We start from the raw sequence: 22,652 nt of genomic DNA on the forward strand, positions 1-22,652 counted from the left end.
CAGGCGCCACCTCCACAGTGGTGGCGTCCCGGCCAGGCGCCACACCACGACGACGGCGTCCTGGCCAGATGTCCGCCATCAATTCGTAATTTTTAAACGCAAAGTACCTCGTTTTCAGGCGACGATGACGGCTCTCCGGTGGATCTCGCTGACGATGACGGCTCTTCGGTGTCCCTCGGCGATCTAGTGCTGCTCCACATTTTTGGTGAGAGAAAAATTTCGTTTTGGGTAAAAATTAAAAAAAGGGAAAAAGTGTCAAAGTTTTAAAATTTTTTGGCTTTAAGTAGAAAATTGTGGGCGATTTTTAACAACTCCCATAAGATATGGTTTTGTTAGATCGCAAGAAATGTGATTGACATGTATGAAGCATAGATCTCAAGAAAATTTTATTCATTTGAATTATTGGGGTCCCTTAGGGTAAGGCATACTGATTTTGGGTTTGTCTCCGTCATTTCAGCAACATTCATAGACTTTTAGTTGTATGTTAGAAAATACATTGCACAACACGAAACATCATCACCAACTTCCCTTGTTCTATCAATAGTCCCATCGCATGTTTAAATGTATATTGCTAAGCCTTATTATGCGCTGTCCTCACTCGTTGTAATAGCTTAAAGGTAAATATCATTAATGACCTTAATTGGTATTGTGTAAGGGCTTCTTATGCCAATAGTAACTTATGTTACTTTACTGTCCTTTCGTTTGTTGTAAACTCAGTTTAATTAGTGTAATTTTAGCTGTTTTTTTTAAAAAAAAAAAAATCTAAAAAACTTACAAATAATTGATACAAGCTTTGGTATATGGAAATATTAAAAACTAGGTTAGGTCTCGTGCAATGCACGACAATTTTAAAAAATTAATATCAACTTTTCAATATAATTGGTTATTTTTAACAATAAAACAAAAAAAAAAAAAATCTAAAAACACATGGACAATCTTTGATTAAAATGTGAAAGATAAGTGGATACATCTAATAAGTATAAATTAAATAATTTGATATTCTTAAATACAAAGTAATAAAATCGTCTATTAAGTAATTGAAATATTGATGTGTAGATATTGTATTCAAATATATGATTATATATAGTATCAACATGTTTTGGGATGAGGGCAATAAATAATACTGTAATATTGATTTTCATGAGATTTTTATGTGTATTTATATTAATATTATGAAGTATAGTCTAACTAATTTTTATATATTAAGGTAGTAAATAGTAATGTTTCTATAAATAAAATAAAATAATTTAATACAGTAACTCATTTTCACTTAGAGAAGGGAAAGAGCGGGGTTATTATCATTCAAAGGGTAGTAAAAGTATATGCACTACTCTATTGTAAATTCTAATCAATAAATAAACAACTTTACGGAAAAAAAAATATAAATACTCTCGTGTAGTAAATCATTATATGTCGTAAATCATATTAATATTTTCTATTATAGTCATAAATGTTTGTGTGAAAAGGTAAATCAAATCTTATATATTTAAAGTAATTATCTTTGTTATTAACATATATAATAAATTATTTTCGTACAAGATTTTATTCTATGATTGATTTTATTTTTTTCAAAAAAAATAACAATTAAGGATACACCAAGAAATGACTCGTGTCATTTGCTGGTGTGTCTTTTAGTATATAAATAATAATATAATAAAGTTATATATTATTATTATTATTGATATTTAAAACATATTTACTTAAAACCTTTATAAACCCACCTGTGTCATAATTAGACAATCAGATCCGCCCCATTTATTTATCAGACCCATATTATAACTATGGCGGGTCATGGCTTTTAAAAGCCTCCATTCCTATTTCCTACCTTTCTGAGTTATTTCATTGAAGCGCACTCAACGTTCTCCATTGAAGCGTTCTCCGTTGAATCTAATTCTTGTATCCCCCATTGAAGCAGCTTCTAAGGTAAGTTGTTTGTTGTTGTTACCATCACATCAATTTCACAATCTAGGGTTTATATTTGATCTAATCTAATTTAATTATCAGTGTTTAAGTTTAGGGTTCGTAAATTCTTAGATTATGAAACATCATATCCAAAAGAAAAGAAAATTATGAGCGTAATTTGATTATTGAATCAAATATACCTAAAATTATGTATTTTTCGAGATAATTCAATATGAAATTAAATCTCTTTTCCCTGGGCCTAGGGCGGCCCCTCCTGCCCTGCCTCAGGGACGGGCCTGCGTAGTGATATGAAGAATCAGGGAAAGCAACCTTTAATATGTTGTTGAAATGGGGATTATGTTTGCAAGTTGTAGTGTATAATGTACATTTCCCATTGTAACTTGATAGACAATTGAAAGTTGATATTATTGATCTTGTTGTGCTGCGTGCCAAACTTTTTGTCCGTCTGACTCATTGTAGTGATATGAAGAATCAGGGAAAACATCCATCTTAAATCTAATTTTAGCGTGTTAGCTTGTTGAAACTAAGTCCCTCTCTAAGTCTTTAGTTAGCAAATAACACATTTTTTTCTGTATGAGAAAAAAAAAAATTTGTAGAATGTTACAGTAAGGGAAAGTGTGTCACTTAAAAAACAAAGGTTTAAGGAAAATGTGTCACTTAAAAAACAACAGAGGGAGTCTTATTTCTTGTTTGTTGGAAGTGATTTTCTATTATTATTTTTTGTGGAACGATAATAAAATTTGTGTTGTTTTTCCTACTCTGTTTTTTTTTTGGCCGTTAACCACTATTGTCACTTCATCCCTCCAAACTTTTCCTGACATCGAACACAATCACTAGTCATATAAATAATCTTTGTCTTATATTCTTTTATTGCCTAACTGTTTAAGATTCAAATTGATTAAACTATCAGATTTGGGGTTCAGTTGAACCAAGTGGAACTAACCTTGGAGCCGCCACTAGTTGCATAGGGTAGCATGAAGTTCCAAATAGAAGACATTACAGTCTACTTCCCCTATGATAACATTTATCCAGAGCAATATTCCTACATGGTTGAACTCAAACGAGCCCTTGATGCAAAGGGCCACTGTTTGCTGGAGATGCCCACTGGCACTGGGAAAACTATTGCACTTTTATCTCTCATTACCAGTTATGCTCTTTCAAAACCATCAAATCCTATTAAACTCATCTACTGCACTCGTACGGTTCATGAAATGGAAAAAACACTAGCTGAGCTAAAGGTACTCCATGACTATCAGGTTTTCCACTTGGGTCCTCAGCTCGGCTCCTTGCTCTTGGGCTTTCTTCCCGCAAAAATCTTTGTATTAATCCAGCTGTTGTCTCTGCTGAAAATAGAGACTCTGTTGATGCGGCTGTAGGAAGCTTACAGCGAGCTGGGTTAGAGCTCTAGCTGTAGAAAATCCTAATATCCCTACTTGCTCCTTTTTTTGAGGATTACGAGAAGTCGGGTTCAGAGGCAATTTTGCCCCAGGTGTATATACTTTACAGGACCTGAGAGCATTTGGCAAGCAGAAAGGATGGTGCCCGTATTTCCTGGCACGCCATATGGTGCAATTTGCAAATGTTGTGGTTTACAGTTACCAATATCTACTTGATCCAAAAGTTGCTGGGATTATTTCAAAAGAGATGCAGCGGGAGTCTGTGGTTGTTTTTTGATGAGGCTCATAACATTGACAACGTGTGCATTGAGGCTCTTAGTGTTAGTGTCAGAAGGCAAACTCTTGAAGGTGCGACCAGAAATATTTCTAGGATGTCTCAAGAGATCGAAAGGTACTTTTATATTTGCTTCATTTTCTTTGATTTTTCTGTGATATATCCTAGAAAGGTTATTGAAAATATCAGCAAGGTACTCTTATTTTCACTTCACGTACCCAAATTAGAAAATTGACTCCCAGACATTGGTTTAACGCTTCCATCTGGGCAACAATCAGGCAAAAATTTGAATAAATTGGCATGTTAATAAATTTTAATATCCTAAAATGAATTTGAAAACGTATTGCGAAAACCATTACCATTATATTGGTAAGTGGTTGTTATATTGGTAATATTTGAATAAACAAATTGTTTTCTATTAGCGGTAGAAATTTCTTTGTAGGTTCCTTAAATTGCATGTTTGCATTTGATGATGTCCAGTGAAAAAGTTCTGCATCTTGATTTAGGTTTACAGTTTGTGTATATTTGATGTTAGAATTATATTATGTGGAAAGGAAAGATTCCTTATGAGTTAATATTAACTCATCTGATGTGGTAGGTAGGTTCAAGGCCACAGATGCTGGGAAACTACGTGCAGAATATAATCGCCTTGTTGAAGGGTTGGCCCAAAGGGGAAATTTACCAAGTATGTCAGTGCTATATAGGCATCTGTTTTGAATTTTCTGCTATTTTTGTCTAGAGTTGGCAGTTTCTTAAGTTTCGTTTAATTCATTATGCATTTTCTGTAACAATTTTCTTTTACAGTTGGCGATACTTGGCTTTCCAACCCAGCTCTGCCTGAGGATATTCTGAAAGAAGCAGTACCAGGGAATATTCGCCGAGCTGAGCATTTTCTATCTGTTTTGCGTAGGTTGGTGCAATATATCAAAAGCCGGTTGCAAAGTGAGAATTTTGAAAAGGAGTCGCCTGTGTCTTTTGTAGCGTCCCTAAATCAACAAGTGGGACTTGACCAAAAAACCTTAAAATTTTGTTATGATCGCCTACATTCCCTGATGATGACCCTTGAAATAACTGATACAGACGAGTTCTTAAGTATTCAGACTATTTGTGATTTTGCAACGCTGGTGGGCACATATGCCAGGGGCTTCTCAATCATTATTGAACCCTATGATGAGAGAATGCCTCATATCCCTGACCCCATACTGCAGGTTGGTTTAGACTGACATACTCTGATATGATATATAGCTTACAGCTTGTTATAAACAATAAAAAGACTGTTTCTTTCCCCTCTCTTTGCTTCTGTTATTGTTTGACATCCCAAATTTTTGTCAGGTGTTTCTTTCTTATATATATTTGCTTACCTTTTGTATCATTATATTAATTTCTCATTATTTGCTCATTATAATACGTGTTTGTGCTTTGAAATGGAATTTTCAGCTGAGTTGTCATGATGCTTCACTTGCTATTAGGCCTTTATTTGAACGCTTCCAAACAGTTGTAATCACCTCTGGTACTCTGAGCCCTATAGATCTGTACCCACGCCTTCTGAATTTCAATCCTGTAGTCTGTCGAAGTTTTACTATGTCCTTTACAAGGGATTGCATATGTCCAATGGTCCTAACACGTGGAAGGTGAAGGTTTAATCTTGGATTTTCATCTTATTTTTGTATTTGAGTTTCTGATTGAATGTTGTGTGAAGTTTAAAGACCTTGTACCCTCAGTTATAATTTTGAGTTATCATTATATAAGTCTGGTTAACATGTAGATGCCTTTTTTGCTATTGACATATATAGCTTGTATGTTTGTTTCAGTGATCAACTTCCAGTTAGCACAAAGTACGATATGAGAAGTGATCCAGGTGTTGCAAGGAACTATGGAAGGCTATTACTAGAAATGGTTTCTGTTGTTCCTGATGGAATTGTGTGTTTTTTTGTCAGTTATTCATACATGGATGCCATTGTTAATACTTGGAATGAAACCGGTATTCTAAAGGTATAGATGACGTCTGAGCATCGAATTTTGTAATATACATCGCATAATCAGATTTCTTTCTCAATCTAGTTATTCTGCTGATTTGATTTGTTGATACTGGATGGCCTATATCTAATATGTCAGTATTGTGTTACATTGTATTTGAGGGTATTTTATATTTTCTCAAACCCTTGTTATTGCAGGATATAATGCAGCATAAACTTGTATTCATTGAAACTCAAGATGTTGTTGAAACTACATTGGCTCTAGACAACTACCGCAAGGCTTGTGATTGTGGGAGAGGTGCTGTCTTTTTCTCTGTTGCAAGGTAAGATGTGCTTGATGATTTTCTAGCCGTAATAATTTTTTCTTCTTATTAAACAATCATAATATTAAATGTCCATCATGTTAAGGCATATATATTTCATGATTTTTATCCTCTGGCTTTATTTGGAATTTCTGTTTGTTGCATTTTTGTAACAACATTACAGTGGTGCAGGATCATTATTTTTGTTGCATCTTATATCAGATACTTTGAAAATTTTGCTCATGGCTGGGGAAGAGGATCAGGGCTTTTTTTTTAGGTTGTTTAGCAAGTTCAGATAGGGGATGACCACACATATTAACGAGTTCGTACACATTGGCTAAGAAATCTTGCGTCAAACTTGTGCATCAGTTTGGCAGTTTGCATAGAAAATCACACAGGCTTACTGAATCCTGATTGTGTGTGAGCGTGCGCGTGTGGTTTTTGTTTTGTCATGTTTTTTTTGCTTACATGTAGAATATATGACAGAGAAGAAAAATGTTGCCTGTTAAAAATTATTTGGAAAGATAGTCATTAACCACCTTTAATTTTGTACTTCCTCCGTTCTTATTTGTTCTACTTACTTACTATTCATGTGGACAAATTAAAAAAAAACTTTGTCCGTCTTTGGCTACTTTTTTACAAGTTAAAAATTATCATGTGTGATCTTGTTAGAGTTTTCAATGAATAGTTTCCAACTTTTTTTTTTTTTTTTTTGACAAAGGCAAAGGAAACATAATTAAGAATATTGTTGGTCAAACACGTGCTTTGGAGGCCACACAAATTGCAAGTGAGTCGAATAAAAAAGAACGTAGGGAATACTTTTGAATATAAATAACCTATGGAAGGTATTGTATTAGAAAATTTTCAAAATATTGTTTAATGTATGTTCTGTTGCAGAATCAAGAGGTTGAGAAGTTTACAATGACCTGACTTGTTATGATAAAATCTGAGATGTTTATTGCATACTTCACTTTTATTGCAGGGGAAAGGTAGCTGAAGGTATAGATTTTGATCGACATTATGGCAGACTAGTGATCATGTATGGGGTTCCTTTCCAGTACACATTGAGCAAGTGAGTGGCTTTGTTCCCTTCGGTGTTTCAACTTGTTACTACCTATTGCATTTAAAACTTTTCCCTTTGCATGCATCCACAACACCAGATTGCATATTTTTTCTTTATTAGGGAAGGCTATTGCGAGAATCCCTCCATATATATTTAGGGGAAGACTCTGCTTTACCAGATAACACTTTTGTTTGTGAGGTTACTCTCTATGTTCTAAATTTTTACTCGTATGTTATAAATTTTTATTCACATGTTCAAAATCTTAAAGGAGTTAAATTAGATGTTCTTAATTATTACTGACATGTTCTAAATATTATATCTTGTGTTCTAAGATTTTTAATTATATGTTCTAAGTTTTTATTCGTATTCACATGTTCTAAGTTTTATCTATATGTTTTAATCAGACATTCTTAATTTTTACTAGTAGTTAGTTTTACTTGCATGTTGGACAGCTGAGATGGATGGGTTGTTCAAAAACTAAGTTTAGTTCAGCAAAACTAAGTTAAGTTCAGCAAAATTTAACTTAGTTCATTAAAAATAAGTTTTATAGAATCAACAACTTTAAAGGAACAAATATGATAGAGAATCAATAATTACAAGTTTTAATTGGAATATATAGTTTAGGTTTAGTAAAAATTATTTAAGTGTAGCAAAAATAATTAAAACCCTATTCTCTTCACCTTATTCAAATAATATTAAGTCAAAGTAATTTAAGTTCAGCAAAAATAATTTTTAATAAGTAAAAATTAGTAATTAAAAAGAATAAATTTAATCGAGAATTAGTGAAATGAGTTTTATTTAATAAAAATAATTAAATTTCAGTAAATATATTTAATTTCAGAAAAAATAAATTCAATTCAGCCAAAATAAGGTGAAGGGAACATGCCCTTTATTTCAACAAAAATAATATCAGTTCTACAAAATTCAGGTTAAAGTCTTCTGCTCCATCACCACCTCATATCACCAAAACCAGCCAATAATAACCCATCTATCTCAGCTGTCCAACATGCATCCTAGACATTTCCCACTTGATTAATCATAACCTCCACCTTTTCTCAGTGCTAAAATTACTAGGTAAAACCCCAACTCTGACATTTCAGTCTTTCACACTGTCCAAACTAACCACTTTCCCCATTTCAAAACAGTTGCACCATTTGCTTTTTCACTGTCTTCGATGCACTAATTTTACCATAAACATCTTTAATTAAGCATTGATAAAATTCTATAAAGCTGATTTCTTGGAAAAGACATATTAGAGGTTTCTGATTCACACTTGCCTATGTTTTCTCTTATATACTGATGAGAATTTATGGTCCAAAATTATAAGTTTTACTTTCAATAGAGAACTGGTGCATTAAGATATGAACAAAGGGTACATTGATATTACTTCATAGTGGCCTATTTTACTTCGGCACTTCATTTTCTCTTAGTAAATGTGTTGGGTACATCTAGAAGTTTATGAAATCCTTACCTGACTTAATATTCATTCAAACAGCACAATGCTTCCAAGAAAAGCAATAAGTATGACTACTGTCCTTTAAATAAGCTTCCTAGTGGTAGCAAGATTGGTCCCCAATCATCTTTTGTTACCTAAGTTAAAGGGTGTATAAAAACAAGAGAAGTAGAAGAGTTAACTTAGATCTTTTGTTAACAGGTATAATAGAAAAAAGGTGTAAAAAACAAGAGAAAGAGAAGAAAAAACCAGGGGTTTTTTATGCTCACGAATGAGTTTGGAGATTAGTGTTACCAACTTCCCCCACCCCACCACGCATGAAACAAAGACCGCAAACTATACCAGCAGATTGTTATTTTTTACCCCAAGGTGGTAAATTGCTAACCTTAACCCCATACTAACAGAATAGATAATACTTGAAGATCATAATTGATGGATTTTTTTTTTTTCTTTTTTTGGGGTGAGGGGGGGATGGGGAGGGCCTGAGGGGTGATGGTTATTTGGTAAATTTGCTAACCTTAACCTCGTACTAACCTCATGTCTTTGTTCTATTTCCTTATTTGGTCATATACTTATATCTTTTTTTTTTTTCGCCCTCCTAGTGTTATAGAGCCCACCCCTCCCACAATCATCCTTCTTCTCTACATTTCAAGTTCATAAAAGTGTGATCAACATATACAGATAAAAGGAGTAATTTTTTATGATTGGAAGAATAGAAGAGATGATGGAGAGAGGTAATAGAGAGAATACCAAGGAACGTATTTATTGTCTTTCGTGTTGGGAACTTCTCCGTAATATTTTAAGGGGGCATTTCGTCCAAAGTTTTTGGTTTTACATTTGTTTGAATTCTGTGATATCACTTCACCCTCATTCCTGGTGTGATTTTGTTCAGGAAATATGCAAGGCTTGTAAAGTGTGAGGACCACCATCCAAACCCCTAAAGCCCTAAGATTTGAACCTAACTCCCTGGGAATTTGATCTTTTTGGTAATTATTATTTTAATTTTAAGTTTCTTAAGTCATGACACACCACCACAACTAGTTTTTGCCTGTGCTAGTCCCTTCTTCCACCATTGTTCTCCCCATCTCTTTACTTGTTGACTCATGTCCTCCCCCATGCCATCACTAGCCCTTACCTCACCACAAAACCATGAGAACCAACTAATATTCAAAAAAAACCTACATCACCACTGCATATAGCAGCCATCAATTCTCTAAAATAATCTGTAATAAATATAAAATGTTAGCTGTTGTTATGGCCATGGAGTCATAAATTTGGAACTTGTATGAAAATTAACCATCATAGGTCAGATGATTCCCAAATATAAGCTTGAAGCAGGAGTAGAGGCAGGAACATGGAGGGTTGGTGCCAGGAAAAAAAAAAAAAAAAAAAGTGGAAGAGTAGGAAGAGAGGGGGTGAGGATAAAAAGGTTGGTGCTACCTGTTGTAAGACGGTCCTGGTGATGGATGAAAGGCAGTGTTGTTTACACTCTGGCTTTTACGTGGGACGAGAGACATTAGAACACAAGAGGAGACATTGAGGGAACTGGAGAAAGAATGAGGGTATCCATGTGTTTTATGCTGAAACTCATATATTATACATGATGTTGAACTTTGCATGCATTGGGGGCATAAGACTATAAGAGGGAATGACTTTATTTCAATCAAGAAAACCAATTACATTACCTTTCGTTATTTCTTTTCCTTGTATTTTTTAAACTCAGGTTATCCCTTTTCCTTTGAGATAACCAAACAATATCTGATTAGCTGAATTGTTTTCAAAGTTGCAATTACCAATTATATGTTTCATGTTGTGGGATCATGTCATCTTTGTAGCATTGTTAGTCGTCAATTGAGGCTGAATAATCTGAGCTTGTTGGATCTTTACATTGCAGGATATTACTTGCTCGACTGGAATATTTGCGGGACACTTTTCAGATAAAAGAAGGGGAATTTCTAACTTTTGATGCTTTGGTACTGCTATTGCCTCGTGAATTATTGTTTTTAATTATTAATAAGTGTATTGATTGCTTTTAGCTATTGGACTAATTCAATTGTTCTTTACCAGAGACAAGCTGCTCAATGTGTGGGCAGAGTAATTCGTTCAAAGGCTGATTACGGAATGATGATATTTGCTGACAAAAGGTTTGTTACTGTACTCGCAATTAGAAATTTGATTTGTTCTGTTTTGTTAAAAGATCAGCAGATACCTAAAATTCTATATGGTCTGCTCAAAGGAAAATACAGTCCTAATGTTGTTAACATAATTTTATGCTTGGAATCCAAATATTAAATACAATGGCTCTGACATCAAAATTACAGCATTCCAAATGTCTATTTCTTTCAAAGCAATCCCTTTTTTTTTTTTGACGAGTTAAGCAAGCTTAATTAAGCACACCTTAGATCAAAACGAGTATGTTCCATAATCTTGCAGATTTAAAATCCATTAAGCAGTTGTTGGCAACAGTGCATTGTTAATTATGATATAATGTTTTCAACTGTGATATGGTTGTAGGTGCTGTATGTTGTCTAGGATGTGTGCCAAAATGATTAAAACTTTGCTGAGTCTTAAAATGATTAATTCTTTGTTGGTTTCTTCTGCAGATATAGTCGGCATGATAAGCGCTCCAAGCTGCCTGGATGGATATTATCTCACCTACGTGATGCCTACCTTAATTTGAGCACTGATATGGCTTTGCACATAGCAAGAGAGGTGCCATTTTGATTGATTGTTTATTTACATGTTTTGTATGGAGTAACTAGCATAATCTCCAAAACTATTGTTACAATCCTTGCATATTCTTATGTGGATAAGAGAATTTTTTGTCTGCTGCAGTTTCTCCGAAAGATGGCTCAACCATATGATAAGACTAGCGCCAGTGGTAAGAGAACCCTTTTATCGCAGGAAGACGTTGAGAAGATGAGCAATGCTGGGGCAGATGAGACAGTGTTCTGATTTTTGAGCAATTTTTTTGTGTAAGCCTAGGAATCTTCGTCCTCTCCTTTGTTTAGAGATGAGTAGTTCATAGACCAAGCTAGCTAAATCCTACTCTCTTGCAGATTATTTATTGCTTAGAGCCAGTTTTTGGAATCAGCTGGTATAGTTGTAGCTTGTAAGTTGGGTATGTGGTTTGTAGTTAGAACAGATTTTGTACTTAGGTTCAGAAATCAGAATTAAAGGGGCAATGACTAAAAGTTTCGTATGTTTGTGGACTTGCCAACTCAATTATTGCACATTTACTTAATACTTATACCATACAATGTTTATGACATTGACATATACTAATACTTCCTCTGTTCCATAAACATTGCATGTTACAATTTAAGAGAGTTCCACAAATATTATAATGTTTCTCGTGAAAAAACTCAAATGTCTCCTTTTAACACTGTATATACTCATTATACTCTTACCTATTTGGTAGTTTGTAATTAATGGTGGTAACGGAGTAAATTTTAAGTGTAATTGGGAATTAACATTGTAATTTCCATGAAAATGCAATTTCATCTTGAAACATATTTTTTTTTAATATTTTCTCCATATTTAATTAATTGCTCTACTTTTCTATTATGCATCCTTAAATCAAAGAAAATGTACCACACTAGTGCACTGTGAAAAAATTAAAAGTATATTCTGATCTAGTAGATTAGATAAATCTAACCACGTTAGATGACGACGAGGGAAAGTAACCAACAACGGTGCTTAGTTCAACTATGAACGAGTCAATAATTGTCTAATACCGTTACATGATTTTAAATTGGACAATATAAACAACTACAGGAGCAATGACTGGAGCATCGGAACTTCGATCAACTTGCGCAATGTAATCATCCAAAGGAGCAATGAATGGCACACTACGATCATTGCGAGAAGAACAGTAACATTTGGTTTTCGATGCTGAAGTAGATAGTAATACATGAACGGTTCACTACTTCAACTACCACATACCCAACTTCAATCAACTAAAAAGCTTTTATTTAAGCGAAATAATGTCAATTATTAAATGTATAATTTAGATAGAAGGCGGACTAAAATTTCCAAAAAGTAGTTACATTACTAGATTTGCATAAAAATTTAATCCTGCAGCGTTTGATCATATGTAAGGGTTTAGCCATTAGGGTTTGAAGGGTTTAGGGTTTAGGGTTTGGAGGGTTTGTAGGGTTTTATTTCCGATTTTTTCAGTACGATGGGGTTGAATATGTGTTGGTTGGTCCCACTTTTACTCCTTCACTTGTACCATTTTTGGGGAATCCTTTTTCCCATTTTTCTGAGTCGCTGAAAAGTTCTATTTGTGCAAAGGTTGATAGCGTATGGGTAATAGCTAGTTGATTGATGTTACACCAACAACCTAACACCATTAGCTAAAAATCATGAGCTAGTTGATTGAATGTTTAATTACGACTTTCATTATGATCCTTGATGTAATGTTTAATTGGGATTTTCAAACATCATCGAGGCACTTCCGGGGATTACACATAACTACCACACCCATATTGATACAATTAGGAATTGGTAAGGTTTCCCAATTAAAAAAATACAACAGTGAAATTGTATAATTAAAATTCTTATATGAAACGCCATCATTACTTCCCCTCGAGAATTGAAACCATTAATTCCATAGTTCATCACCGTATTCATTTTACTTCCATACTTCGTTCGAAGAGTAAAACACCTGTTCATTCCCCTTTAAAACCGTCTAAAAAACCTCAAAAAAACCACGCTAAGTGAATTCTGCTCCAAGGTATGTTCCTATTTCTTAATAGTCGTTTACTGGTTTGGGACTCTTTAATTATGTTTCCTGCTTTTTCTCTGTAATAATGTGTTATTTGTTTTTTATACTTTGTGGTTTTATTGGTAGTTTCCTTTTTGTTGGTGTTTTTGATATCGTTCTGCATGTGGTACCACTTTAGTTACGATTATACAAAATTGATCAAGGCGGTAAAAGAATTGGATGATTAAATTGTACCACTTTTCTCACGGTGGTACAGAAATCCCCTGTTTTGTAACACTTTAGAAACATGGGTTTAACCTTTCAATTTTGTCTTTGGCTGTCATAGAAGCGGAGGGGGAAGGGATTGAATTATTTGTTATCCCGTTTTGCCCAAATTTGAAACTAATTATTTCGGGTTTATGAATTTTTGAAATTTATGTGGGGGCTTTTTGTACCACTATAGTAACCATGCAGTGACATTGTTCAGGGTGGTACATGATATTAATGATGAAATTGTACTACTTTAATCACAGAGGTACAGAAACCCGCTGCTTTGTACCACTTTAGAAACATGGATTTACCCTTTCAATTTTGTCTTTGCCTGTCAAAGAAGTGGAGGGGGAAGGGACTGAAATATTTGTTTTTCCTTTCTGCCCAATTTTTAAACCATTAATGTTGGGTTTATGATTTTTGTAAATTTATTTGGGCGATTTTTGTACCACTAAAGTCACAATGATATGAAATTGTTCATAGTGGTACAATAAATGGATGAGATTATTGTACCACTTTAGTCATGATGGTACGAAAACCCCATGTTTTGTACCAATTTAGAAACATGGATTTACCCTTTCAATTTTGTCTCTGGTTGTCAGAGAAGCTACCATGGCTGACTGGGATGTGACTGAGGTAAAAGGCATCTTGAAAAGTTGTACTCAGAGTTGGACGAAATCAATGTAGAGGAGAAGATAAAGATAGAAGAAGTAGCTAAGATTAGAGCATTACATACGGCAAAGCTAGAAGAAGCGAGGGTTTTGTCGGCCCGTTTGCACCAGCTTCGGGAACAGCGAATTGCATGCCTTCAGAAGGAAATTCACGCAATCCGTTCAATGCCAGGTTATGCCGGAAATGACACGGCTGTTGGAAATGACCAACTTGTTGAGAGGATTATTGAGGAGGACAAGGGTAGTGCTATGGGTGTTTATGGTGCTGATGATGGTAATGGTGATGAGGGGATGGAGGACCAGAATCAAGAGGGGAATGCTGATGATGAGGATGAAGATGATGAGGACGACGACGATGAAGATGATGAGGATGACGAAGATGCAGAAGATGAAGATGAAGATGATGAACATGGGGATGAGGATGGGGGTGCAGCTGCTGAAGATGATGAAGAAGATGATTCTGAAACTGGTCATGGAGGGCGCTGGTCTTCTGGCTCTGATGATGGTGGAGGTGAGTATCCCGCTTATGATGACGACAGCGGCTCAGTCGATTCAGATGCTTACAGGCGGCCCAGTCCTACCAGTTTTACGATCCTTGGGCTTAGCTTGGTTTGTTTATGTTTAGTTGTGTAATCTACACAATATGTTTAAGTTTAAGGTAAAGGTTAAGTTTAGTGGGTGATTAGGGGGAGTTTGAAGACAATTTTCATGATGTAGGATAATTGGGTAATTTTTTGGTTGTTTTTTTTTTTTTGTGTTAGCGTTTTGTTTGGCGCTTTGGTATTTTAGGAGTATTTGGATCCATAATTTATGTTAATTTTGTTGATTAGATCGTGGAAGATATTACATTGAACGTAAATGAAGACACTAAGTGTTTTCAGACCCAAGGCTTTGGCAGAATTTTCAAAGATACCTACCTATTGAAGATATTACATTGAAAGTGAATTAAGACACTAACTGTTTTCAAACCCAAGGCTTTGGCAGAATCTTCAAAGATACCTACCTATTGACACTAGACTACAGTGGTACCTAAGTTGTCTTAGTGGTACCCTGAATTACAAATCACTAAGATTCTAGTGTACTATGACGAATTAGTTGTTAGTAACTTGACTAGTAAAATGTTATTAGTAACTTGACTAGTTGGGTGATGTAAACGTTCTCCTACGACGCAAAACGTTCTCCTACGCCGCAGGTACCCTGGTTATTAATAATCCATTTCCTTTTTTAGTGGTTCATTCTGTAAGTGTATTTGTACCACCTCGACTTCAGTGGTACCTAAGTTATCTTAGTGGTACCCTGGATCAAATAACAAGGCGTATGACATGTTTGATTGGTAAAATGGTTTAACAACCTACATTGATTCTAAGATAGAATTGAAGGAATAAGATTTAGTCACTAAGAGAACTCTACTGTTGGTACATGTAGGTGTAACGCCAAAAAATGGGATTGAACCCGCTCATTTCCGTTGAAAGTTCCCAACAACAGTGCTATACGGTGATCGTAAATATCCGAACGTCCTGAATTACAATCATTACAAATCACCCAAGTGTACTTCGTAAATATCCGGACGTCTGGAATTACAAAATATTACAAATCACCCAAGTGTACCATGATGACTTAGTTATTAGAAACTTGACTAGTAATTAGTTATTAGTAACTTGACTAGTTGGGTGATGTAAACGTTCTCCTACGCTGCAGGTATTTGTACCACCCTGGTTATTAATAATCCAATTCCTTTTATAGTGGTTCATTCTATAAGTGGATTTATACCACCTTGAATACAGTGGTATGTATGTTGTCTTAGTGGTACCCTGGATCAAATAACAAGGCGTACCTCAAACTTGACACGTTTGATTGGTAAAATGGTTTAACAACCTACATTGATTCAAAGACAGAATTGAAGGAATAAGATTTAGTCACTAAGAGAACTCTATTGTTGGTACATGTAGGTGTTACGGCATAAAATGGTACTGAACCGCTCACTGCCGTTGAAGAGTTCCCAACAGTGCTCCACGTTCATCGTAAATATCCGGACGTCCTGAATTACAAATCACTAAGGTTCTAGTGTACTATGACGACTTAGTTATTAGTAACAGTTATTAGTATTCATTGTCATTTGTACCGTTCTAAAGAGGTATAACCCATTTCTTTTTCCAGTGGTTCATTGTCATATGATCAGAGTTTAAATAAAGCGATTTTGTTGGAAAATTCGGGTGACAAGAAATATAGTTAACTAATTGTAATACGTTTCATTCCTCGAATGTATCACCAGGATCATTTGATTCTTTCTGTTAATGATTCGAGCCAAAATGATTTTTTGGGGTACAAGCACAAAACAAATTTGTATTCGCAAATGATGAAACCATTTTCCCCGTTATCAATATCTTCCCACAAGGAAAAAGAAGAAAAAGAAATAGTAAAATCTCATAATTTGCGATCTATTCATTCAATATTTCCGTTTTTATAGGACAAATTCTTCCATTTAAATTATGTGCTAGATATATTAATAACTTACCCTGTCCATCTAGAAATCTTGGTATAGTGGTACATTTATTGGTATTTTTATTGCGTAAGATATGTACCATTAATTAATATATGCATGCGTAACTTCTAATTGACAATTTCCAAGAAATCCTCGCCGGTTTATAAATCTCCCCACTAATTCAATTATCCACCATCATCATCACAACTCCCAAACCACTACATCCACTCCCATGCATGAAGGTGAACCGTCACTTTGAAGTCTATTTATGTGTCAAACACTTTTTGCAAAAATATTAACTTCCTTCTATTCGAACATAGTGATCTTCCTGTCTAAAAAAATCAAAAATGGAAGTAGAAGTGAAAAGGCGAAAATTTACAACATGTATGGTTGACATCCTTCCGTCAGAAGTGTTGGCGACCATTCTAAGTTTCGTTGCTAAGTCATCTCCTGCTGATTTATTTCGGTGCAAATTAAGGTAGGCTTATACTTGCAACATGCACTCTGTTTCTCATCACATACACAGAGAATGTAATAATCTAATTTCTGTCGTATAACTTGATAATAGTTGTAAAAGACTACGACGGATAGCCGAAGAAAAAGGGGTCCTTCAACAAATTCACCTCCGTTGGATTAAAGCACGAATATCGTGGCCACACCGACAAGCGGCGGAGAAGTTCTTCATGAAGTGCGTGGAGAATGAACATCCTGAAGCTCTGCTTGAGTTTGGATTTGTACGTCTTCTTTCTCATTTATTGTGAATTTTATTCGTTAGAATTTATGTTGTAGACTTCTAGTCACTATTTTAGCATTTCTCTTTACCGTAGCGACAATACTTCAACACCCTGGTGGTAGACGAAGGTTTGACGATGTTGGAAAGAGCAACGGAGTTGCAGAATTCAGTGGCAGCATATGTAGTAAGCCTCATATACATATACACCGGAGAAGAAGAAAGGGGTGTTAAGCTTTTGGAGAACACTATTAACAGCATCGGATCTGCAGGGATAGTCTAGTGCAGAAGGAAGTTACGTGAGATGGCGATTTCAAATTGGATGCACAATCATATGATTGTACATTATATGCCACAACCGAAAATATTCTGCAAACAAAAACTACAGCATAAGAAGAACTTAAACCCATGGGATCCTCTTTACTACGAGGATGCGGAAAGTACAATATCTTGTATGACTTGTAAATGCATTAGGGAAATAAGCGTATTTTATGAAATACTACGTGGTCTACTCACCGGTCTTGTGTAATGCATATGATCTGTATTAATGACATTTCTTTTTCAAACTTGTAGATTATGATTTGTTAACTTTGTGTTCAGGTTGCGCATAATGATATGTTTCGCCGTTCGGAACAACGCACACAAACAGAGTGTAGTTTACCATATAGTATTGATCAAACAAACCTATTAGTGTGTATAATGTGCAAATGCTCAGGACACATAAACAGATCCAATATTGAATTGAAAACATCTGCTCTCTCTCACCCGGCATATGATGAAAATGTACACTGTAACCACCTCAATTATCAATACATGAAACTAAGATTCCAATGGTACAGTTCATGACCAAAAGCTATACCACCGAAACATGTTCAAACAACAAATAACCATTCTCTTTTACCACCCTAAACAATTTCGTATGTTCGTGTCTAAAGTGAAAAAATCACCCAAATAAATTTCCAAAGTACAAATACCAGAAAAACATAGTTTCAAACTTGGGCAAGTAGGAAAAACAAATTCAGTCCCTCCCCCCTCCACTTCTTTCACAAGCAAAGACGAAATTGAAAAGGGTAACACCATGTTTCGAGAGTGGTACAAAACAGGAGGGTTTTGTACCACCGTGTCAAAAGTGGTACAATTTTGTATATATCTCTTATACCACCATGAACAATTTCGTATGTTCGTGTCTAAAGTGGTACAAAAATTACCCAAATGTATAGGTATACATAATGTTTTAGGAAATTCTAATGTTTTAAGACAAATATGGAGATTAATTGTAATCGGTTATATTTAAAATATAATTTAAAAAGATATTTTAAAAGATATTTACAGAATTTTCACCAAATATGCTGTTCCAATATTTATTTATTGACGATGTATATCAAGGACGTGACATAAGGGTCAAGGCCTTGACATACTGTGTAGCGTGCCCCTCGGTCACTCACAATAAAAAATAAGATATGTAGATTGTGCCTTTACTCCCTCTACGAAGATTATTTAGCATCCCCAACTCCAGTCGAACAAATTGAATCGTTCTTCACTTCAAGGCTTAGTGAAAATATCAACTAATTGATAAGTAGTAGAGATAAAAGAAATAGAAACATCACCTTTTTCAACATGATCTCTTATAAAATGATGTCGTGCATCAATATGCTTAGTATGAGAGTGCTGCACAAGATTTTTAGTTATTGAAATAGCACATGATTTGTGAACAAATGCGATTAGTTTATTGCTAATAATAATCCGGTCCTAATCTTAAACAAACTTTATAAACACAGCAAGAAGCATGCTATTGTTGGGCAAAGCCCTTAATAACTATTACATCCTAATGTCCACAGAATAGCTTATATGCAAAATGCATTCTCTTAACATAGTCCCACCAATGTACCATACTACTACACTTCTAATATTGTTTTTAAAACAGACAACTAGATAAATATAATACAACCAGAAAGAGCTAAAGGGGGTGAGGGATAGCACTGAGATCAGCAATAGTGGAGAAATTATTAATTAATGGGGTTGTAATCGTAAGCTCTTTTGGTGTTTCTTTCCCACTAAATGCATCTTAAGACAATCATTGCTTGTGCACCCGATCTTGCAAACATCACCCCATGGTTCTTCGACTTTTCTTTTTTTTGAAAGGTTGTGTTGTGCATTGTTACTCACTAGAACTGGTGTTTTAGCAGCATCTTTGGTTGGAGTAAATAAGGGAATCGGGTTCTGGAGCTTTCGTAAGCTCTTTTGGTGTTTCTTTCCCCCCAAATGCATTTTAAGACAATCATTGCTTGTGCAGGTGATTTTACAAACATCACAGCAAGGTTTACCGATTTTTCTTATCTCTGAAAGGTTGTGCTGTACAATCCGATTATCAGGAAAAATTCTGGAATATTGGGGAAAATAAATCAGAAATAAACAAAAGACAGTACTTCGAAATTCACAAACATTAATGTTAATCAAATTATTACAATAAATTTATAGTATAGTTATACGTATTTTTTTTAAAAAAAAGAAGGAAATGTTGATAATATTACAGTACAATTCAGAAAAATGGATTAACTAAAACGGATTAACAATTAAAGGTGACAATGCTTGATTATTAGGTTCAGACATTTTTGTTTTTGGTAATTCCGAATTTAAATGGGGAAAAAAATTTGGGAGATTAAGTAGAGAGGAATGATGAAGAAACTATATGTCCTCCAACACTTTATGACCATTTCACTGCGAAATAGCAAAGTAGCACATCGGTGCAAATATTCACTTATTTCCCATGAACTCTGGCAGTGTAAGGTAGGCCTGATCACGAATCGGATATCCGATCCGATATCCAATTTCAGATCGGATATTTGAATCCGAAAATTTGCAAATTTAATATCCGTATCCGATCCGAAATGTTTCGGATATCCGAAATTTTCGGATCGGATATTTTGGATATCCGGTATCCGATTCTTTTTATTAATAATTTAATATCAATTATTTTATATTAATTATTTTATATTAATAAAAGGCAAAATTATTTTTTTAAAAGGCCAATTTATATGTATATTTTAGTTATTTGCAACTTTTTTTTTTTTCGTATAAGAGCATAATGTATCAGGAAAAATGTTTTAATCAATTAATTCACAGAAAAATTTGTGAAAAAATCTCTGTATAAAAAATTAAAAAAAAAAACCTCTTTCTCTCTCTTCCTCTCCTCTTCCCTTCCCTCATCTTACTGTCCTTTAATGGCTTCAAATCCATGGCCACCACCCTCATAACCACCTTATACCCCGAACTAACTCCACCGCACCAACCACAACTCTACCACACACTAACCTCAACCATACCCCTCCGCGCAGCTACGGTCCAACCCGGGATCGAGCCAAACCCCACCGCTACCCACCCCACCACCAGCCTGATACCCCTACCCCCACCTTAGCCCTCCACCAGACCCGAAACACCCATCCCACCCCACCCCTCCACGAACCCCGAAACACTACCCGTATGCCATATCCAGGAAGAAAATAAGAGAGATGCTCAGAAAATTCGAACAATAAATTAGATATTTAGATGAGATATCATGTAAAACTAACAAGAGATTATCAAATTGATTATTGATTGAAAAAGAGATGAGCTACTGTATGTCTATAGTTGAAGAAGACGATTCACGATTGTAGATTAGGAATTTGGGAGGATTGGTGAGTTACTGAGTTTGGGTGAAGGTGGATGTAAATATGTAATATATATAGTGCGGCTGCTGATAGGGAGTTTAGGTTAGATTACCTTTGGGCTTAGCCCATTTGTTTCTTCATCCAAATTTAGGAGAACAAGTGATTTTTCGGATATCGGATCGGATATCCGATATCCGACTTTTTTTCGGATATCGGGGATCCGAAATCTAAAATTTTGATATCCGATATCTAATCCGATATCCGAAAAATCCAGATCGGATATCCGATCCGAAATCAAATTCGGATCGGATATCCATAATTTTCGGATCGGATCATTGGACTTTCGGATTTTCAGATAGTTTTGCTCAGCCCTAGTGTAAGGTCATTGTCAACTTGTCAAAAATATTCGCATTTCAGAAAGTGGGTCATTGTCATTGTGTCGTCATTGTCAAGTATCATTTTAGCCAAATCTTCACGATTTTGAATCGTCCTTTTACCACGCCCATATTTTTCAAACATGACACACACCCACTTGTAAATTGTATCTGTAGTGTTGGTAATGCAATTGTGGTAAGTGAACGATTATAACTGATGGAACTTAAACACGTACCTTAAAACGACTGTTTTTTTTTATGTTAAAAAAAAAAACTAAGATCACGAATGGATGAGTAAAGATCACGAACAAAGATCACTTAAGAAAAAGAGAGAGACCACTTAAGAAAGATCGTTTTTAATTTTTCATCCCCAATTCAACTCAATCCAGGCATGGCCTAAAATTCTGAAGAAAACACAATTAGCTTTAGAAAATAATTAATTAAACAAAGATCACTTAAGAAAGACTAATTTATAAAATTAGAGCAATTATTTAAAATTACTAACTGAATTTAAAGTAATTACATCCCTTAGAGTGCTATCTAAAACACTAAAGTATCCTTGTATTACTTTTTGTAAAAAAGTTTAAACGTCATACAATAAACTTCATATTACCACTAATAAACACAAAGCACGCTACATAGGTGACACAACAAAACCGTTAACAAACATCACTCGTGTAATGCAACGTTGTACCTTAAAAAGAAAATGTTGTACCTTTAGGGTACAAGACTGTTGTCATTATGGGTTCGTTAGGGTACTTCACTGTTGTGAGGGGGGTGGGGGAACAAATTCTTGTGGTTTTTTTTTGCAATTGTACAAGGTGAAATTAGATGCAGTTAGCGGAATTTTAAGAAACAATTTCTTACCAACTAACAGGATCTCATGCATATAAATTACACGAATCACATAAAGTAGTATATCATATCCTCGATGCGTGATTTCCACAAAGTAAGAGGGCACTTCTTTCTTCAATTAGAGATCTTTAGAACGTCAAGTGTCGTTCCTCTAATATTGGTCCACGAGCAATGATTGGATCTCCACGTATGCTCTTATTAAAATGATTAATGGAGGTTATTTCAGAGAGAAGTTTTTGTGATTAGTGAAAAAATGTGTGATTCTCATTAAATTGATTAAACAAAGAAGTGATCAAGTTTCATCAACTTAATTACATATTAATCACAATTTATTGTCTGCAATTGCTTACGTATTATCCACTTGTCTTTTCTATGCAGTAATGATGGATTACTAGTGGCTTTTCAAAAATGTGGCAATTTCTCTTCCTAACATTGCTTCCTTTATTGTGTTTTACAGAATTTTCAATTCTCATCAGACCTTTTTTTTAAAAATACCCCTTAGTTGTCTTTTTAGTTCTCCGTTTTCT

The 22,652-nt window shown here is 34.8% G+C and overlaps 1 protein-coding gene and 1 pseudogene across 1 annotated transcript; both read left to right on the forward strand.

Moving 5' to 3' along the window:
• Window positions 1-1,864: 1,864 nt before the first annotated feature.
• Window positions 1,865-11,669, forward strand: LOC110692125 (annotated as a pseudogene).
• Window positions 11,670-16,866: 5,197 nt separating this feature from the next.
• LOC110692198 (putative F-box protein At1g67623) lies at window positions 16,867-17,532 on the forward strand. The gene is made up of 3 exons (XM_021869198.1): window positions 16,867-16,997; window positions 17,088-17,253; window positions 17,347-17,532. Exons 1-3 carry the CDS (start codon window positions 16,867-16,869, stop codon window positions 17,530-17,532), a joined length of 483 nt encoding a protein of 160 aa, XP_021724890.1.
• The last annotated feature ends 5,120 nt before the right edge of the window (window positions 17,533-22,652 follow it).

This window comes from Chenopodium quinoa, unplaced genomic scaffold, assembly GCF_001683475.1.
Source record: "Chenopodium quinoa cultivar QQ74 unplaced genomic scaffold, ASM168347v1, whole genome shotgun sequence".
NCBI lineage: Eukaryota > Viridiplantae > Streptophyta > Magnoliopsida > Caryophyllales > Amaranthaceae > Chenopodium > Chenopodium quinoa.

Coding starts and splice junctions, on each gene's coding strand:
- LOC110692198 (XM_021869198.1), top strand. CDS start 16,867: ATGGAAGTAGAAGTGAAAAGGCGAAAATTTACAACATGTATGGTTGAC. Junction 16,998..17,087: donor TTATTTCGGTGCAAATTAAG/GTAGGCTTATAC, acceptor ACTTGATAATAG/TTGTAAAAGACTACGACGGA. Junction 17,254..17,346: donor CTCTGCTTGAGTTTGGATTT/GTACGTCTTCTT, acceptor TCTTTACCGTAG/CGACAATACTTCAACACCCT.